Source organism: Mirounga leonina, unplaced genomic scaffold (assembly GCF_011800145.1).
Source record: "Mirounga leonina isolate KUSES-001 unplaced genomic scaffold, KU_Mleo_1.0 Mir_126, whole genome shotgun sequence".
In the NCBI taxonomy this organism is placed as follows: domain Eukaryota; kingdom Metazoa; phylum Chordata; class Mammalia; order Carnivora; family Phocidae; genus Mirounga; species Mirounga leonina.
In genome coordinates, this window is record NW_023270314.1 from 2,013,154 (window position 1) to 2,034,378 (window position 21,225).

The window sequence follows — 21,225 nt, forward strand, 5'->3', positions numbered from 1 at the left end:
TGCAGTACAGTGGGGTCAGGGTGTGCAGTGCAGGGGCGTAGGGGTGTGCAGTGCAGTGGGGCTGGGATGTGCAATGCACTGAGGCTAGGGTGTGCAGTGTAGTACAGTGGGACTAGGGAATAAGTCACAGGAGCTGATCATGCAGAACCAAAGGTCACAGGGAGGACCTTTGTTTTTGTTTTTTGTTTTTTTTCTCTCCATGCTCTCAGGATAAAGTACAAATCTGTAGTGTGGCACTCAGAATTCTGGGAGTCTGGTTCACTGGAGCCTTATCTCGCTAATCACTCGTGCTTGTACTTTATGCCAAAGCCACCGGGGAGGCACTGGATTCTCCCTTCCCTGAATATCTCTGTATGAGCTATTCCTTGTGTCTGCAGGACACTCCTTCCCATGATTTCCCTTCCCACTTCTGGTCATTTGGGCGAATTTTAGGCATTGACTCTTCCAGAAAGCCTTTCTATGCTGTATTAACAGTTGGCTGAGCTGCATGCCTTCCCATGTGTTTCTACAGAACATAATACCTCCCTCTAACATAACCTTTATTACAGTTACGCAAGGTCTTAGCTCCTTAAAATTAGGGAATGGGTGCATTTACTTTGTATCCCTTGTTCCCAACAGGGTTTGGCATATAAAACAAACATTTGTTGAATGAATGAACAATGGATCTTGAACCTGGCTCAAATCTCTCTCCAGAAAGTCTTAATAAAGGGTTGTTTAAATTATCAGATCTACATAAAAGGTGACAGTTTTGGAAAAGCTCTACTTCTGAATCATTCTGTAAAATCTTCAGATCCTTCATGTCACTGAAACAATTTAGCCTAAAATGTGTCTGTCCCCTAATTAAATAAGAAATGCTAACTAACTTAATTAAGTTTTACTTAGTCAGAAACTTCCAGTAGAAATGAGGCAGGGGAGATTAAAACAAGTACAAAGCCACTTCTCTTTGTTTGTTCTCAGTGGCATTACCATTAAATCTTTCTTTCTCTGTCTTCTCTACTTAATAAAATAAAGGCCACAGGGAACCGGGAGCAGGTAATCAAAGCGGAGCACAATGCCTCCCTCTTTCCTAACACGTCTTCCTTTAGTACTTTAGAGAAGAAAAGCCTGGGGAATCAGAAGCTGTCAGCAGGTGAGAGAAACAGGACTTTTAAGTACTTTGATGTCAGGCTAAACTGAAACCAATGAACCAGCACAAACCTCAAAAGGGTCTAAAAGTCTAGACTCAATATTAGAAAATCAAGATGAGTTAGCAGAAATGTTTCTAAGCAAAATGTGTATGTCTTTACCATATACTTATGTAATTGATTTACAAAAAGCAGCAAAATTATTTAACTCTCCTTAGTTTATGTTTCTCTAAAGCTTTCTCTTTGGTTCTGATGGTTATGTATCAAATTCAATATTGGTATAGATAATATTTGGAAATATATAAGTAAGCATCCTAATCTGTATGCTAATTAAGATTCACCCGTGTCGGGGCGCCTGGGTGGCTCAGTTGGTTAAGCGACTGCCTTCGGCTCAGGTCATGATCCTGGAGTCCCGGGATCGAGTCCCGCATCGGGCTCCCTGCTCGGCAGGGAGTCTGCTTCTCCCTCTGACCCTCCTCCCTCTCGTGCTCTCTGTCTCTCATTCTCTCTGTCTCAAATAAATAAATAAAATCTTTAAAAAAAAAAAAAAAAGATTCACCCGTGTCTTAGGCCTTAATATTAATAAAGTGAAGCTGTGACAATACGCCCAAATCAGAGGAGTAAAGTTTTTAATCATAGACAAACCCTCATCTAAAAGCCAAAAATGCAAACCTAAAATAAAACACAGGGTACAGCAGGTTATCAGGAAATTTACATTATCTCTTATAATAAAACGTGGCCTCAGATGAAAAACAAGGTCGTTTGCTAATGGAGTTCTTTCTCTCCTCAGCCCCAGTGTGAGCTCTGTTTCTGTATAATTCATTCTGAAAATAGAGTTCACACTTACAGACCAATACAAAGTACCCAACAGTATAATTGTGGCATTATTTTATTTTGTTCTGTCTTGGGCTGCCTAACATTTGAACTCCCTTCTTATTGGATTGGTTCCCCCAGTATGAGTCCTAGAGGGAGCTAGGACCCTAATTCCTACTATGAAATCAAAAGAAGAGAAGACATTTCTTCCTCCACTGCCTAGTACTTTAGGCATGTAACCTAAAATTGGCCAACTAGGTATTCCTACTATGTCAGTCTAGGGGGTTAACTCAAGTCAGCAAGTCTAGTTACCAATGTGTGGGTTCTCCTTAAATTTTTACCTCTGCCCCTTCTCCCTTGGGGTGTGTCATTTTTCTGAACCTGTCTCTTTAGTCTTCCCTTTTCATGAATTCCTCTTATGTTTAAATCAGCAGAATCCAGCATTCACTGATACAACCAGGCTGATACCCAGCTTGAACAAAACTGGCTTAAATTTCTCTCTTGATTGTTTGCAACAACTCAGGATGGAGACATTGGATTGTCCCAGTTGCTTTTTTTGAAATCTCTTAGAAGTCTAAACAGGAACATTGTTGATGCAAAAGGATATAATTTCAGGGAGTCAAGGTAAGTTGACCAAATTTTCTAAAAATCCAGTACAAACCCTAAGTAGGTTAAAAAAGCAAAAGAAGAGAATGTGCTTTCAAAAGCCTTAATTTAAAAGCAAATGCTTCGTGCTCGCTTCGGCAGCACATATACTAAAAGCAAATGCTTCTAAACCCTAGTAAAACCAACTCTGCTCAACCAGTAGTTCGCAACTAGAAACCATTTTGCCACCCAGGAGACATTCAGCAACGCTTGGAGACATTTTTGGTCATTACAACTACGGGAGGTGAGCTATTGCATCTAATGGGTAAAGACCAGGAATGCTGCTAAACACCGTACAGCGTACATAACAGTTCCCCATAACAAAGAATTCTCTGGCTTAAAATGTCAATAGTGTCGGGCGCCTGGGTAGCTCAGTCAGTTAAGCATCCAACTCTTGGTTTTGGCTCAGGTCATGATTTCAGGGTTGTGAGATGGAGCCCTGTGTTGGACTTCATGCTCAGTGAGGAGTCTGCTTCTCTCCCTCTCTCACTCTCCCTCTCCCTTTGCCCCTCCCCCCACCCACTCTCTCTCTAAATTAATTAATTAAATTAATAAATAAATAATAAATAAATAAAATGTCAATACCATCAAAGTAGAAACCCTTCCCTATGCTTTTATCTCCCTTTAAATCATATGTAAATAAATGCCCCCACAGAGCTAGAATACATGTTACACAGTCCACAATACCCAAATACATTCATAATTACTTCTGAAACCTCATTTCTACCCTAATGTTAAAAAAAAAAAATCTTGTACTTCATCTGTCAATATTGTGATTCACCCAAGAACTACACAGATGGGAAAGAACAAATAAACAAGAAAAAAGAGCAAATGAAGGAAGGGCACAGTGTGTAAAAAGACCTGTAAAGGACGAGGAGAGCCAGAGGGCATGACGGGACAACCAAGATGAAGAACGGTTGTGTGCACGGCCAAGAAGGTCTGGAAATGAAGCTCGGGAAATGCTTGATTACAAATGGCTTCTACATTCTGGGGGTACAGATTTTACTCTCTAAGTAATAGCAATTTTTAAGGAAAAGGTTTTTAACTAGTTGTTTCTTAAGGAGGAAACTCCGGTGTCATGTTAGGTAGCGATCCAACAGGAGGGGAGGCTGGTAGTGGGGAAGTTGGGAGGCTGCTTCGCTACTGCGAGAGCTGAAAAGTAGCTGGACTGACGTGATGGCAACGTAGATGGAAGCAAAGGCCAGGAGAGGACTTACACATATTCTTAGAGGCTTGCTAAGCCCTCGCTGTAAAATGAGTCTCTTCCAGTACTGAAACATACAAATATAAGGGATAAAAGCTATCTATCTAAATGAGTTAACATATCTCTAGTTTTTCCAATTTGCATCAAAAGGAAACCACAGTAATGTAGGTCAATGAATTAAGTGAAGTAAAGGTTACACAATGTGAATGCAGGTTATTTAAGTAATTTCTATATGATTTCCAAATAACATATACAGAACATTTATGATATTACCTGCTCCAGAACCTCTTTGTAGGTAATAGTTGCTTTAGTGTTTGTAACAGGACTGTCGTAGATGATAGCAATCTTATCTCCTTGACCATTTTCAATATGACGATCGATGGCATTGTAACAAATGTTAAGCATTCCTTCCACAAACCTGAAAAATTGGAAGGTAAGTGTCAATAATTCTTTCCAAAATATATTATTGCTTAACCAGTTTCTATATTTCTAGTTTGGTACCACTGCCCTTAAAAGTGTTTCCCCATGCATAGTATGCCAGATAATGATGTCTACAAAGTAGATATTTAAGATGGTACAGAAGGGACATCTTTTTTTTTAAGATTTTATTTATTTGCTTGAGAGAGAAGGAGTGCACGAGCACGAGTTGGGGGAAGGGGTAGAGGGAGAAGCAGACTCCACACTGAGCAGGGAGCCAGACGTGGGGCTCGATCCCAGGACCCTGGGACCATGACCTGAGCCGAAGGCAGACGTTTAACGACCGAGCCACCCACGTACCCCCAGAAGGGACATCTTTATTTTAATAAATATGTATTTATTTTGATGTGCACTAGAAAAAAAATACCTCACATTTCAAGGGGATAACTTTGTGGATTTAATTGCTTAGGACGAAACTAAAGTATGAAGCACCAAAATAATCTAGGTTACATGGATGAAATGAATTGCATGTAAGAGCAATGCAGGCCAAGCAAACATTAGGCTGAGAGACAAATGGTAGATGTGTACTGAGTTTGGGTATCTGCTGTAAAAAGACAAACTTACTGGAAAATTCAATTCTTTAAAAGAGCTATTTATATATACATTTTTTTTGCATCAACTAAGTGTGATGCCTCCAGTTGCACAAAGAATAGATAAGCTTTGTTCTGCTTTTTTTGTGTGTGTTTTCGAGATGTTTCATAATTTGAATAAAGAATGGACATGCATATAAAATTTTAATTAATTTTTTCAAAGGCCTTTGCAATTTAGTGCTTTTCATCTGCTAATTGATCAATGCCTTCCTGTGAAAATACAGATATCATGTAGATAGATGGAGATACTTTTTAAGGAAATATATCTCATTTTTCCAAAAGAAAAAGCTTTGCATGTGCCACTTGTTTAGGAGGAGGGGATTAGAATAAAGCATTCAAATACAGCAGTGGTCTATTTGTCCCAATGTCAGATTAGCAAATATTGCAACAATGCAAAATAACAAGAAAAAAAAAAAAAAAACGTTGATGCAAGAAGAAAAAGTCTTGTCCGATAGCAGAGGATCACCTTCAGGTCTTCACTCAAAAAGCCCTGTGTGAAAGGAGGCAGTGAATTAAAAGCAGCTATAGATTTAGTGGCGGTATTAAGAAATTACACATACAGAACTCAGCAGGAGGAGGGATCACTTAATCAGGGTCAAATGACCCTCCACGCTTCAATAATCGGAATATGACTACCCGACAGCACAGCACAAAAAGTAATTAACGTGAAGATTCTTAATCGCCAAGTGTGATAGGTTCGATATTTGTTCAAAAATATTGTCTCTTCTTCCCCTTGGCCCCATCTCCATGTGGGTTCATCCGTGGGAGCATGCTTTGCTGAATCAGCAGAGGCCTGAAAGCACTTGCACAGCTGGGCTCACTCACCTGCACCTCTACTTCCTCCAGAAGAGCCTCCCGGTATTACAGCTGCCTCCTCAGCCTCCTACCCAAAGCAGCTATTTGCAGGTGGGAGTAGAGCCCAAAAAAAGCGGGGACCCAACCGAGTCAGATAATATGTCTTTTGGAACCATGTTTCCAGTCATGCCCATCCTGGATCATCTGACCCATGACAACCTAGAGATACATGGAAACAACTGCTGAATGTGTTAGATTTGGACATTCCTAGAGTTACTGGATACGCAGCATAAATGTGGCCATAATGAGCTAATATGCCAAGAAAAAAAGGTAGCTTGCTTAACATTTTGTGGCAGAAATAAGGGAAGATGTTTTATGGGATTTTCTCACAAAAATATTTATTTCTATTTTTTTTTTATTTTGTTTCTGTTTCTGAAACAAAATATTGGAATATTGGCTTGCTGGAAGAGCAAATGTTTTTGTCATCATTCTCTTTTTTTATCTACAAGTTCTACTCTACCACACTTTGTGCCCAATAATTAATTATGCTCATGACAGTGCACAAAAAAAAAGGGGCCCCCTCAATACCAAAGAACAGGAAGAATTCACTTTATCATCTGCTGACTGTTCTCCTACCGCTTTACTTATTCCTTCTCAATACCTTTCATGGAATCTTTTTCCTCTGTCAAATCTTTGACCAAGATTCCTAAGGCTCCATATCCATCCCTTGGCTCACTCTGCATACACTCCCTGGGTAATCTTTATACTCATATGGTTTCAACTTCCATCTTTAGCTCCAGTCCTGACCTCCTTTCTGGACCCTTATAGCCACAGTCTGCTGGACATTGAAGGGTTTCAGAATGAGCATCCTTAAAACATGCTACTTTGACATGTGGATTAGTTTGAGCAGAAGACAATCAAGGCCCAAAAGACTCAGGAAGACCTTTAGCCTCCCCCCTCCTTAACTGCTTCTAAGAATTTAGTTAGACAGCCTGGTCCAGGAAAAGATCTATCACCAAAGGTAACTACAAAGGGTATGGGCTAAGCATGGTAGGCTGTGGGGGGAGGGCTTGGCAGGGCTTATTTGTTCCAATTCCTCTCTATGTCCCATGGTCTCTGCAAAAAAACATTTGCTCTTTCCATCTTCCTGTGAATTGTCTTCCTTCCCTTTGAAGCTCTAGGCCCCTACCCCCTTCACCTTAGCTCAGGATGCCATATAAGCCTCAGTAGTCTGACTATTTGACTCTCTCATGTCTGTGTGAGGCTCCCATACATTCGAAATTAGTTTTTCTCGTTAATTTCAAATTACATCAATTAATAGATCAGCCAAAAGAACCTAGAGGGGTACAGTAAAAAATTTTTCCTACCCAACAAAATCTCTATTTGGAAAGAATAACATGTCCAAAACTATAGTCATTTTCACCCCACCTCAACCCACTGCCCCATCCCAAATGCAAACCCTCCCCTTCTCCTGTTTTCCATACTTCAAGGAACAACCTTGCAACCCCGGGACCTGAATTAGAAACCCCAGAGTCAGATTTGATCCCTCATTCTCTACATTTAATCGGCCATATGTAACATCACATTAATCTCCGTAAATGTTCAGTTCTCTCATTGATAACCTGGGTTAGAATTACTGCCTCCTAATTAATCTCCCTGCCTCAGGCCTCAGCCCATCCTCTCAAGTCATCTCCTATGCTATTAGAATGTTTTTCCTCAATAAGTCAGACTGAGAAAGACAAATTCCATATGATTTCACTCTTATGTGGAATCTAAAAACAAAATAAATGAATAAACAAACAAAAAGGAGAATCAGACCTATAAATACAGAGAACAAACTGATGGTTGCCAGAGGGAAGGAGGTGGGGGAATGGATGAAGGTAAGTAGGAGATACAGGCTTCCAGTTATGTAACGAATAAGTCAAGAAGATGAAAGGCATAGCATAAGGAATACAGTTGATATTATAATGGCATTTTACAGTAACAGATGGTAGCTATACTTGCAGTGAGCACAGCATAATGTATAAAGAAGTTCGATCACTATGTTGTACACCTGAAACTAATGTAACATTGTGTGTCAACTATACTCAAATTAAAAAAAAAGTTTTTAAAGAATATTTTCCCTCAGTGTAAATGTTCTCATACCAAATAGTGCTCAAAGTTATTTAATACTGTTCCATGAAGTTCAGAATAAAAACCATGTATCTTCCAATGGCATGCAAAGCCCATTCATCTCAGCTTTGTTTCTCCCCATCCAGCTTCCCACATTTCAGCTTCAATGAATTACAAAATTTGTAATTCCTGAGTCCAGTCAGCTGCTTTTTCTGTGGCTATCCTTTACCTTTACCACCACCCTCCCCCAAGCAGATCCAAAGCCCTATGCACATATGTCTGCCATGGTACTTATCACACTGTATTGACAATTGGTGTACTTATATGTCTCCTTCATTATACTGTAATCTACCTTATAGCAGAAACAATGTCATATTCTCCTTACAGTCCTAGGATCTACTATAGCAGTTCTCATATTAGGCATTCAATATATATTTGATAAATGAATGAATAAAAATACTAGTGAATGTTCAAGAAACATTGGATTTAAGATCCAGGTAGAGTAGCCAGGGCAGTTTTTACTATCTCATTTTAAAGTTGAGAGAACAGAGACTTAACAAGAATAATTCCCAGGACATTTGGCAAGAAATTGGATAATGCCATACCTGCAACCCAAGTCTTTAGACATCTAGACACACATCAGTATTAACATCATATTAATTATTTCATTTATAAATAACTTATTTTCTATCTTCAAGTTCACTGATTCTTTCCTCTGTGGTCTCCATTCTGCTGTTGAGCCAATTTGGTGAGTTTTTATTTTGGTAATTGTATTTTTCAGTTCGCAGATTTCCATTTGGTTTTTCTTTATATCTTGTGTTTCTATGCTGAAGCTTTCTATTTCTTTATTGTGACTTAAAAAAAATATTTTGAGTATGTTTAGAATTGTCTGTTGAAGCATTTTGATGATGGCTGCATTAAAAGCCTTATCAGATAGTTCCAATCTCTGTGTCATCTCAGGGTTGGCATCTATTGATTGTTTTCCCACTCATGTTAAGATTTTCCTGGTTTTTGGAATGACGAGTGATTTGAGATTGTATCCTAGACATTGTGAGTATTTTATTATGAGACTCTGGAGCTTATTTAAAGATCCTGTTTGTATTCCAGACCTCCCCTAACACTGTGTCGGTGGAGGAGAGGGATGCCTCATTACTCCCAGGTACAGGTGTTAGTCCCAGTTCCCATAATGGCCTCCTTGGACACTGGCGGGTGTGAGGGGTATCTCATCACTGCCGGATTAGGGTGAAAGTTCAGGATCCCACTAGGCTTCCATGACACTATCCTGGCTGAGAGGAGGCACCTTTTTACTGTTTTCCCACGTGGTCTCCACTGACGCTGCCAGATGGAAGAGCCTCCTTACCTCTCTACCTTAGGCAGAATGAAAGGTCTGACTCACAATATAACCTTCTCTGACACCACCAGGGGAGGTGGCAATGTTTGCATTGCCACCTTAGAGCCTGGCTAGAGTACAAGTCTAGACTCTGCACCAGGTTTTCATGGGTGAGGATGGGATTGGGGTCATAGTTTTTTCTGTAGCATTTGGCTGGGTTAGAATTTTAAGGGTACCCTTTAGGACAGGCAGAAAGGAAATTCAAATAAAGGGCAGGGCCCGCAAGCAGTGTTAAACAAGAACTGTTGCAGGAGATAACAAATTGGCATGGCTCCAGAGGAGGTAAGAGTTAATGAATATACCACTATAAATTGGCTAGACTTAAAGATTGGTTTACTGTGGCTGACTGGGCCAAGTGACCTGCAAGGAGCTTCCCAGCTCAAAGATTTGATTATTCTACCATGACAGATTCTTATTTCATTTTAAACCAAATCATTTCAGTAAAGGTCAATTGAATGCCTTCTATGTGCTATCTCTTCACTGCCCCTTCTAAATTCATGAGCAGGTTTTAAATGGGTTATCTCCCCAGATTATTAAAATAACTAATGCCCACTGAGAAAATATACTTTGGGGTATTTTACTTTTTATATATGTAAATATTTTGCTCCTATGTTTAAGATTGCATTATGAGCCTTTCCCAAGGGCCGGAAAAATTAAAACACACACACACACACATTTAATGATGGCATAATATTCTATTCAATGGCTAGTCAATAATAATGTTAACCCTGTGTTGTTGCAAATTGCCTTTCGTAATACTGCCATTATTTTAAATGATCTTGGAATGGTGTTTCTTATAGAGAAATACTGGTTACATCGTTTTTTATTACATTTGCAGGCAAGTATTCCTACAATCAAACACATACAACAAGTAATTAAATTCCTTCTGGAAATATTGAATCAATTTATATTACAATCAGCAATACCTGAAATCCCATTTTATCACACTCCTCCAAATACAGATTATTCTCAATCTTCTTCAGTTTGAGAAGTGAAAAATAGTTTTAATTTTGGTTTGACTACTGGTATTAAGAACAATGTCTTACCAAGTTTTAAAAGTTCCTTATACTGAACAATGAATTTACGTCTGACATGGTTACAAATTATTTTCTCAATTTATTCATGAATTTCAATTCATGGTGTTTCCTGACATAAAAATATTTGAAATTTGTATGTAGCCAAATAAACTCATCATTTTCCTTTGCAATTTCTTCCCCTAAGAAATTCATAATACTCTCTTCTGGTTTCATTTTTTATACTGATCCCTGACATATGCCAATAATATATTCATGTATGTATAAAATCTGTATGTAATATATATGATATAGTATATTTACACATATGTATTATATGCTATCTCTGTGTGTATATATATGTATGTATATATGTATAGGTATACATATACATATGCCTAAGTACTTATATTTATATTTATATAATGATGTGGTGGTACAATTATATTTGTTTATTTATCCATAGTCAATTTTACAAGCATCAGGGTTTTTTGTACAATTTCTGTACAAGCATAAATTTGTGACTAATGCTTACTATACTCATTCTTTCATGATGCTCCAATCTTCCCATATGTATTATGCATATATATCAGAGTCTTTGCCAGGGCTATGTAGTTTCTAGATACAACTACTTGAATGTTTTGTCAGTAGAGTCTTGTGAAGAGTTTTCTCTTTAAATTCAGTCAGCTTTTAGTTCTGTTAAAGAAAGAAAGGGAAAAACTTCATATTCTTTATTCTACCACATCTCAACCCTGAATTTCTTCTGCAGAAAATTGAAAGAAATCTGAATGTACCCCACAGCTCACTTGAATAACAGAAAAAAATACAAAACTGAAAATAAATTGATAGCAATAATGGAACCACTAGAAATGGTGCTAACACCAGATCAGAGCAGGGGCAAAATTTGGACTACATGAAGCAAACAGAAGTAGAATGACTGTTAAATCCAAAAGTCATGAAAAACATGGTAGATCCAAGTGTACTGATACAGAAAGATTTCCATGACATCTTATGTGCTGTCAAGTTAAAATAAAAGAAAGAAAGAAAACAATGTGTAGAAAAAATTATACAACCATACCATAGAATATATTTATGGGGAAACTATAAACCCCAAGCAGGGAATAAAGAGGCTCCCTAGAGGCTCTCAATACAAGTCTGAAATAACACCACAATCAGAGGAAGATAGGAGTAAAAAATGGGCCATAGGTGTTTGGATGCATAATCAAGACATAAGCCATAGACACATATTCCCCCACCTACACACACATTACACGAACTCTCACCAGCCCAGTCTAACTTTCTGAAATAGGGAGAGTTTATGTATGGATGATCCTCCAGAATATTTAAGACCTGTAGAACAGAGACAGGATTCTGTATGACTTCCAGGAGGCCTAGAAACCCTACATGCCATTGCCACCTGGAAATCCCCTTTGCTCTCGATCACAGGACGAAGGACTCTAGTAACCAAAATATGCATTCACTGACACATGAGCAAAGATCCTTACCTGGATTCTGAGATGTACTCCAATCAGCTGCCTGAACCTGGACACGCAGATGAGCGTATGTGTGTGTATGTAGCTGTTCATGTATGTGTGTATGAATATACATATATATTGCCCAAAGAGAGGACAATACAAAGCTGAGAAGTGGGTAAGGCATATTTTCAACATAAATAACAAGGGGAAAGACATATTTTTAACTTCAACAATATATAAAATGTACCTAAAAATCAATATGAAAAAAATTAAAAATCCAAAAGTTAAAGAACCTCAGCACACTATCCATTGAGGGGAAAAAATTGATAACGGCCAATAAGCAAAAAATTATGAGACAATCAGGAAAATGAACATTAAAACAATAATGAAATGTTATTTTTCCCCCCATTGGATTGATATAAAGATATAATACACAGTACTTATAATTTATTCAAAGCAAGATGCTGGTATGTTTATCTCTGTGCTGTATAAAAGCACAAGGAGTCTAGAACAATATACAAGTAAATATTAATAGTGGTAAAGTTGGGCAAAAGAAAAATTGATGGCACAGTATGAAAAGGGATAGTCTGTGGGCGCCTGGGTGGCTCAGTTGTTTAAGCGACTGCCTTCGGCTCAGGTCATGATCCTGGAGTCCCGGGATCGAGTCCTGCATCGGGCTCCCTGCTCAGCAGGGCGGGTCTGCTTCTCCCTCTGACTCTCCCCCCTCTCATGCTCACTCTCCTATCATTATCTCTCTCAATAAATAAATAAAAATCTTAAAAAAAAAAAAAAGAAAAGGGATAGTCTATATTTTTCTGTAATAAATACTTCTGTGTAATTTGATTTTTACTAACATGTATTTATGAATTAAATAGATGATTTAAATATATTTAAGTAAAAATATAAATTTTAACAGAAGACTGCTTGGCTCTTCGTTTGACTGAATTATCAACTCCATATCATTATAATTACCATTGATGAAAAAAATTTAATTAAATAAAAGCATCTCTTTTCAATTTTCTTCTGGTAAAAAGGAGTATTTCTTATACTTACGACAACAGCTAAACTCAGTTTTAAGAAACTGAAACTTGGATCATCAAACTTTTGCTTCTTCTTTTTCTTTATTTTTCTCACCAGAATCAACCTCAAGCAGTTAATATAGTAATACTAATAATGGCTACATAGAACTTTCAAATCACATGGAGATCTATCATAAATCTGTGTTCATCAGTCCTGCTTGCTGTCCACTATGTTTTTGGTTGCCCTCATTCCAGGCACTTGTAAAACTGCACTTGAATTGAGGCATGGTCATGAAGCTTGCCGTGGCCCATGAACATGGCTACATAAGTAATGCAAGAAGTCCTCAAGATCCAGCGTGTTTTCCACACTTCCTTCTCTCTGCCACAAGGACCAATGACATTCCAAATGGTGACTGCCCTGTCAGCCTGTATTTTTGAATGAGTACAGCTGACATGAAGCAAATCTCCTGGGTAACCAAAGACAAATTTATATGAATGAGAGACACCTGGGCTATTTTAAACTAGAGGTATTTGAAGGTCATTTATTCCTGCAGCACAACCTAGTCTATCCTGACTGACAGATAGAAAAGTTCTCAAACCCATCAATTTTAGCAAATTCAAACAAACTTTAAAATATTTTAAAATATTTCATATTTCACAATTTAAGAGGCAGACAGATACTTTCCAGGGCAAAACAAATAAACAAACAAACAAACCAAAAACAGGGTAATGTCAGCTGCCTTAATTATGTAGTCAGTATAATAATGTTAGATGTCCCTAAAAAGAAGTCAAGATGCACCATCATTAGTGTCTGAGCTCACAGAGGTGGAACTGAGAGTCTTCAGAAGGAACTCCATTAAGACAAAAGCTCTTGGCAGGGGTGCCTGGGTGGCTCAGTCAGTTAGGCGTCTACCTTTGGCTCATCAGGTCATGATCCTAGGGTCCTGGGATTGAGCTCCTCGTTGGGGCCCCTGTTCAGTGGGGAGTGTGCTTCTCCCTCTCCCTCTGTGTGCACTTTCTCTCTCGAGTAAATAAAATCTTTACAAGAAAAAAAGAAGAAAGCTCTTGAAATTCTTCCCAAACTTCATTGTGCATGATTTTCTATTTTCCCTTTCCTTTTTCTCATTAACCCCTGCTAGTTTACATCTAGCATAAAACCTTGGACTCAGCTCTTCAGAGGGAATCTTGTTTGAATTTGACTTCACTTCTTCCCCTTAGCCTATGCTGAATCCTGTCTTCCTAATATTTGACTTTAGCCCACCCTGTATTTCACTTTGACCTTGTTCATCAAACGAGTTAAATTGGAGTGTGTACTTGGCCCACACACTGAGCTGAGTGGATGAATGTAGGTAGATATCTGAAGGATTTTTAAGAGGTTGGGAGCCTGACAAGTTCCATAGTCTTGATCTCTAGGTACCAGAAGAAACTAGTGCCAGATGTTCACATGATTCTTCTATTCCCATCAATTCTCATGATTACCAAACTTCTCTTTGTTGAGAGCTAAAATTTTGTTATTTAGGCATGTATTTGTTAAACCACTTTTAAACATTATAAAAAGGAAATAAAACTCTGACACTAAAAAGAAAAAGAAAAAGAAAAAAAACTTCTTTCAGAGGGGGAAAATGATAGCAATTACTCTGTGAATTTGATTAACCGGGTACAGAAAGTGGAATTGGTAAAGTTTAAAATGTTCCTTTCAATTCGACCACTCCCTCCTATTTCAAGAATAAAACTTACTGTATTTTCAAAAATGTGACCTATGAAATTCTTTCACAAACTGCCATATTTCAATCTGTAAGAAATAACTGTTGAAAGCTACCCCTGGCACAACCATATTTGTGTTGTTTTTTTTTTAAGATTTTATTTATTTATTTGAGAGACAGACAGAGAAAGAGACAGAGAGAGCACAAGCAGGGCAGAGAGAGAGGGAGAAGCAGACTTTCGGCTAAGCAGAGAGCCTGACATGGTGTTCAATCCCAGGACCCTGGGATCATGAGTTGAGCCGAAGGCAGATGCTTAACCAACTGAGCCACCCAGGCGCCCTAGCACAACCATATTTGGTAATCACAGTGCTGCATCCCTCTCTGTAGTCCCAGCTTTTGATTTCCATACTGGACATACATTCACCATTAATTAACTGGAAAGTCCAACTTACAATTTACCTTCTGATAGGAGCTCCCTTCCTTGGATCATACTACAATTTCCTTCCTTGATGACCACCTATTTGGGTCTTTATTTTGGACAATTTCAAAAAAAAAAGTTCAAGCTCTTTTTTAGAAGTTAAATAAACCCAAGGATAACATACTGAAAACAATTCAAAGATGATGGATATATTTGGCTATCTACATACTAAAACACTAAATCTATACTAAAACAGTGAGGAATGTATAACCATGATAAGGAATAATTCATTATTTTTTTTTAAGATTTTATTTATTCATTTGAGACACAGAGTTAGAGAGCATGAGCAGGGGGAGAGGCAGAGGCAGAGGGAGAGGAAGAAGCAGACTCCCCGCTGAGCCAGGAGCCCGACGTGGGGCTCGATCCCAGGACCCTGGGATCACGACCTGAGCCGAAGGCAGACGCTTAACCATCTGAGCCACCCAGGCGCCCCGGAATAATTCATTATTTTATAGGCAGACTTTGGCAGATTACAACCCCCAATGTTAGCTATCAATAATGATCTTCTCTTCAGAAGTTTTTTCATCCAACAAATTTAACAATAATTTGTTGTTGGCTAGACCTGAGACTGTAAAGAAAAGGGGAAAAAATATAATCAGGACCATGTCCACCATTCTAAAAGCCAGAATGATTTACATAACTGTAATAGGAAGCAAAATGTGGCAAATTTCCTGGCAGAGGTAGAAACTGAGTATGGTGAAAGTACAGTAAAAAAGAGATTAATTCCAACTAGAAGAATGTGGTTAGGCACTGGTGGATGTTGAAATGAATGTAGTATAGTTGTTTCAAGGGTCTGAACTCTGAGGTCAAAAAAACCAGAGTTCAAATACCAGGCATGTCAGGTACTAGATGGGGGACTGCAGGCAAATTAACATGCTTAGGTCTTTCTTCCTCCATCTATAAAACTGGGAAAACAAAACAAAAAACAACAGAGCACTTACGTTGTGCCAAGACAACGCTAAGAACAGTTAACACAAATTCATTCAATTCTCATAATGACTCTGTGTATACACCAATATCATCCTCCTCTTATAGATGAGGAAACAGAGGCACAGAGAAGTTAAGTGGCCTAACCAAGGTCCACACTGGTGGAATGCATGTCAAACAGTCAGGCTCCACGTCACAACCACTTATACTGTGTTGATGTACTCTATATCCTCCATAACCACAATTTTATACACATTTCATTGACTCCTTTCAATAACCCTATCAGGCAATTACTATTATTATACACATTTACAAATGGGGGGGGGGAACTGGCTTAGACAAGTTATGAAAGCACAGTGTTGTGGCAATGGGTATAAGGGGCTAAAGTAGGACACAAGGGGAGGGTGACTGTTGCAAGATTTCTTGTAATAATAGTGTTGCAGTGATAGAAATGGAAGGCAGGGAGGGGTGTGAGAAATACGGAAGATTGAAGAAAGAGATTTTTAGAGAAAAAGAGGAGGAGAATGAAAAGAATGCATATTAAAGAAAACAGGGCTCAAGAGGAATCTGCAAACCATAATCACAAGCCAAATCTGGCCCACAATCTGTTTGTGTACATAAAGTTTTACTGAAACACAGCCACGCTCAATTGTTTACACACTCTCTGTGGCTACTTTTGCTTGATAACAGCAGAACTGAGTGTTTGCAATGGAACCTAACTGGCCCACAAAGCCAAAAAATATTTACTTTTTGGCCTCTTAAAGAAAAACTTTGCCAATCCTGTCTCTAGAGAAGCCTTGTACAATAGAAATTTCTGTGATGATGGAAAGTTTCTGTCTTTTCAGAATACCATAGCCACAGGTAGCTGGCTAAATTTTAATTTTAATTAATTAAAAATAAATATAATTTAAAATTTTGTTCTCCAATCATACTAGCCACCTTTCGAGTGCCCAATAGCCACATGTGGCTAATGTCACTGCACAACTAAATTTTAAACGTTACTTAATTTTAATTAAGCTCAAATATAAATAGCCACATGTGGCTACAAACTACTGTATTGAACAATGCCGTTGTAGGGAATTTCGAGGAGACAGAAGTAGTCCCCAGGATCAAATACTGAAGAGAGATCAAATGAGGTAAGGACTCCAGGTCAATCCATTGAAAAGGAACACATAGGTATTGGTGTTCTTTGGGAGAGCAATTCGGATACAGTGATGCGCACTGAGGCCACTGCAGTGGATGCAAGTGTCCTAAAGGAGAGGAGAACCTGGAGTATAGACAACATGGCTGAGAAGTGAGGATATAAAGACAAGGGGGATGCTCTGGCTTCTCTTTAGCTTGTACAAACTTTTCAACTGGCTTTTATTAAACAGGTGAAAAGTGAAGGTAGCTGAGGGAGGAGGCACTGAAAATTGACAGAAATATTATTTTTCAATGGCAATGGCAGTGAGATAGATACAAAAATTAGGCAAAATTCAGGTTCTGTTTTAGAAGTGCAAGTGCATTAAAGCTGCTGAAATAGGAGATATTGGCGGGGGGAGCATACCATGAGCCAAGACAAGGAAGACCAATGCAAGCCTTATCTTAAAAGCCTGGAATGCCTTGTTAAGGAAGTGCAGGCAAATTAAAAGGTCTAGAGCTGGAGAACACTCTGCTTAGAAATGGATTTCAGGTCAGACTTGAGAGGCAAACAAGGAAATGGAATCAGTTAGGATCTCTTAACTAGCCAAGAGGAGCAAATAAGTAATGAAAACATGGGGGAAGAGGACCTATTATAGAACCAAATCAAAAAGGAACTAGAAGTAGGAGGAAGGACGGTATCAGAGAAACCTGAGGGTTTTTTTGTTTTGTTTTGTTTTCATCTCTGGATGTCAAGTTTATGTTGTCTTTAAGGGAGATCTGGAATAAGAAGAAAAAGGAACAGTTTTGAGGTAGGAAAAGGAACTAATATTTTGTTAATCGCCCATATGCCAGGTTCTGCATCTGGTAATTTATATATATCAAATCATTTAATCCACACACTATCCCTTGAGGAGGACACTGTTATTCTCATGTTACAGATGAGAAATGAGCCTCAGAGAGGTCAAGTAACTCCCCAGAATTACAAAACTAACATGTGGCAGACTGCAACCCAGTGCTTTCTGACGCCAAGGCAAATGGGATGAATTTCCCATTTTACATGTCTGTGTGCTTATTTGAGTAATTCTTGTACCTGCACTAGAAGCTGTTTCCTGTGGGCAGAGACCATGTGTTAGCTCATTAATGGCACACAGCAAATCCTCAATAATTATTTTTAAATAAATGCCTGCGAGTGTGAATGAATGTGAACCCAAGCAGTACTCTTCTGTCACATTAACACAAATAAGAAAGAGTCTCATGAGGTAAACGCTCAGTAAAAAACAGTGACTAGCTCAAAAGACTACTATTGTACACAGAGAAGGCTTTAAGCATTTCTAAGAGGGCATGATATTGCTTTATTCACACGGGGACATCTCACCTAAATTACAGATACTTGGCCTTGAGCAGTATCAACTGACTGTTCCAGGAAACCCTCCAAATTGGGTAATTGCTTACTTGGGGCAGCATAATAACCTTATGTTAATTTTTTTTTTTTTTAAGATTTTATTTATTTATTTGAGAGAGAGAGAATGAGAGAGAGCGAGTACATGAGAGGGGGGAGGGTCAGAGGGAGAAGCAGACTCCCTGCCGAGCAGGGAGCCCGATGCGGGACTCGATCCAGGGACTCCGGGATCATGACCTGAGCCGAAGGCAGTCGCTTAAGCAACTGAGCCACCCAGGCGCCCAACCTTATGTTAATTTAACCACTAGGGATATTGTTTCTGTAAAAGTATTTGGAAAGCACATCTCTCTATAGGACAATTATTTTAACAGAGAAACCTAAGACAAAGAGCGAGACATCCCTTAGCCCTACCGATCCTTTATAGGTGAGTACCTACACACAGAACCTGGCCCCACCCCCCCAGCCCTCGTCACAGCTTGTCCCAGCTCAACATGAAAGGACAGCCCAGGCATCTGCACCTCTGCCAGATCACCTCAGATTCAAATGGAATGAACTGCCAATGGTGAGAAATGCAGCCAACAGGATAAAGAATAGAAAGAAAGACTCTCAAGAAATCAACACCTGTTATCTGAACTATATCCACTGCCAATGAAGAGAAAAGGCATGAATGAATGATCTTAAAGATCCATGGGTTGTGAGTCATGCCTGACAGTTAAATTCAAAGCTGAAAGTGAAGACACCATTTTATCCTGTTGGTTTTATTTTTATTCTAGAAGAAATTCAGGGGAAAAAAAGAGTTTAAGCAAACAGAAATAATATCATAATACTTTAATATAAAATATTTTTATATTTATATTAAAATATTTTATATTTTAATACAAAAAACAAGATAAAATTATAATTAATTAATAGTAAAGGGCAAATGTTAAAGATCCAATCAAAACATGTTTAAATTTCAAAGCATGAATTCATTAAGATTGAAATATAATCATAAATAAATATAAATTTAAAAGTACATTTTAAAGGAAAGGAAACTTCCTCAGTCAGCCCTTTTCAAGAGAGCATTTTCAATCAAACAACTCAGAAATAAGTCATCATAAGCTCGTAAGGAACCAAACTCCAAACCAGAGCAGGTTCCTAGGAAACCAGACCTACAGACCAGGGCCCACAAGGTCTCCAAGCAGGTAACCCTGAAACCTCAAAATTATCCAGAGAACCAAGAAGGGACAGAAGAGGAGGCGCCACACTCCAATTCCAAGCATTATTTGTCGGAGGGAAGAGAAGACACCTCTCAGCATTTAACCCTGATAACAATGATGAAGTGATGAAGAAAAAATTAAAGAAAGAGGAGAGGGAGAAAGAAGAGAAAGCAGCCCCAGAACTGTGCAGAGAAGGAAGTCAACTTGTTAACATGGTGTCACTTTACTCTGGTTAAAGACAAATGTGAAGAGAGGGAAGAAATAGGTAAGGATTGAAAGTAATGTGCTTAAAACCTGAGGACTTTAAGGCTTTTTCCTATTTTCATATTACATCGTCATCTTAGCTATCCATTTCTTTCTCTTTAAGGCTATAACTCACACAGAATGACACACCACAATGTCCTGATGAAACTCTCCTCTACAGCTGAGGCTCCCAGAAGGCAGACACCACATTCATTAACTCATTCCACACAACACTTAGCTCATGTCCACAGAGAGATGTCTAATACAAGCTCTTATTAAAGAGGAGGAATACAATCAGTCATTTTAGAATGTCTGAGAAGAACTTTTTCTTCCCATTGAACCATATAAATTATTCTGAGATTGTTTCTACAAAGACTGTAATTGGGAGAGAGACAAAGGGGGCATCAATTTTGTTTTACTGCTTAAAAAAATAAAAGATATGAAGCAAATGTGACACAATATTAAAATTTTACAAAGCCCAGTGTTCAATGTCCAATAAATTTTTATCTTTATTTATTCTCTAAATATTTCATAAGGAAGAAAGTTGTGAGACTTTATGCACAATATTAATCTTTTTGGAGAAAAAAATTGACAATATACATCAGAAAGTGTATAATTTCTCTTTGATCTAGAAATCTAAGAATTCTTCAGCAGGAAGAAAGTTAAGAAAGAAAGAAGCAGATAGAGGCAGAAAGAGACATTTTTGGAATGCTGTGTCCAGAGGTGTAAGTATATCTGCCTGTTTACAATAGCAAATAAAGAGAAACCACCTAAATATCCACATGAAAGATTGTGAAATAAAAATTTTTACATTCACCTGATATGTTAAAACATTCTGCAAACATTAAAAATCATGGAATAGAAGAATAGAGGACTGGAAAAATCACACCTTATTACAAGTGGAAAAATGAGCTATCGATAATATGGGTAGTAAAATAATTCCATTTTTCAGCAAGAACAATAATAGAGACCTAGAGAATCAAACAGTCTGACAGACATATAGATTTTTTTTAAAAGGCAAAATACATACACAAAAAATATGAGTGTTCCAAAACTGGCATATCTGAATAAGGTTTATAGTCTATAAACCTTATAGACTTATAGTCTATAAACCTTATAAACGTACTGTTCCGACGTCAATTTTGGTTTTGATAATGTCCTATTTGTGTAAGATGTTACCACTGGGGAAAGCTGAAGGATAGGTACAAACAACCTCTTTGTACTATTTTTGTAACTTCTTGTGAGTCTATAATTATTACAAAATTAAATTATTACAAAATTACAAAAAGAAACAAAACCTTACAGACACAACCATGCTGTAGACATAGCTACAAAGATAAATCTAATTTGACTAACTAGATACCATTGAGCATAACTTAAAAGTTTTATTATGCCTTTTTTCCCTAACCTTATCCTCTAAATAATCTTAAAACAGTATCACAAACTCTGTGTTTTATCCTTGCTGATCCCTCAAAATCTACATACATATTACATTCA

General features: G+C 38.1%; 1 protein-coding gene across 5 annotated transcripts in view; it reads right to left on the reverse strand.

The window, feature by feature from the left end:
- ACSS3 (acyl-CoA synthetase short chain family member 3) overlaps positions 1 to 21,225 on the reverse strand; it is a 136,208-nt gene that overhangs the window by 98,345 nt on the left and 16,638 nt on the right. For 4 of the 5 annotated variants that reach the window (XR_004678705.1, XM_035002064.1, XM_035002063.1 and 1 more), the window contains exon 2: positions 4,060 to 4,204. Coding sequence is in view for 4 of the 5 variants with exons in the window: in XM_035002064.1 (XP_034857955.1) it covers positions 4,060 to 4,204 (145 nt within the window). In the remaining variant the exon portion in view is untranslated. Of the gene's footprint in view, positions 1 to 4,059; positions 4,205 to 5,678; positions 5,701 to 21,225 lie in introns of those variants that run through there. The other variant, XM_035002065.1, reaches the window with a different exon arrangement.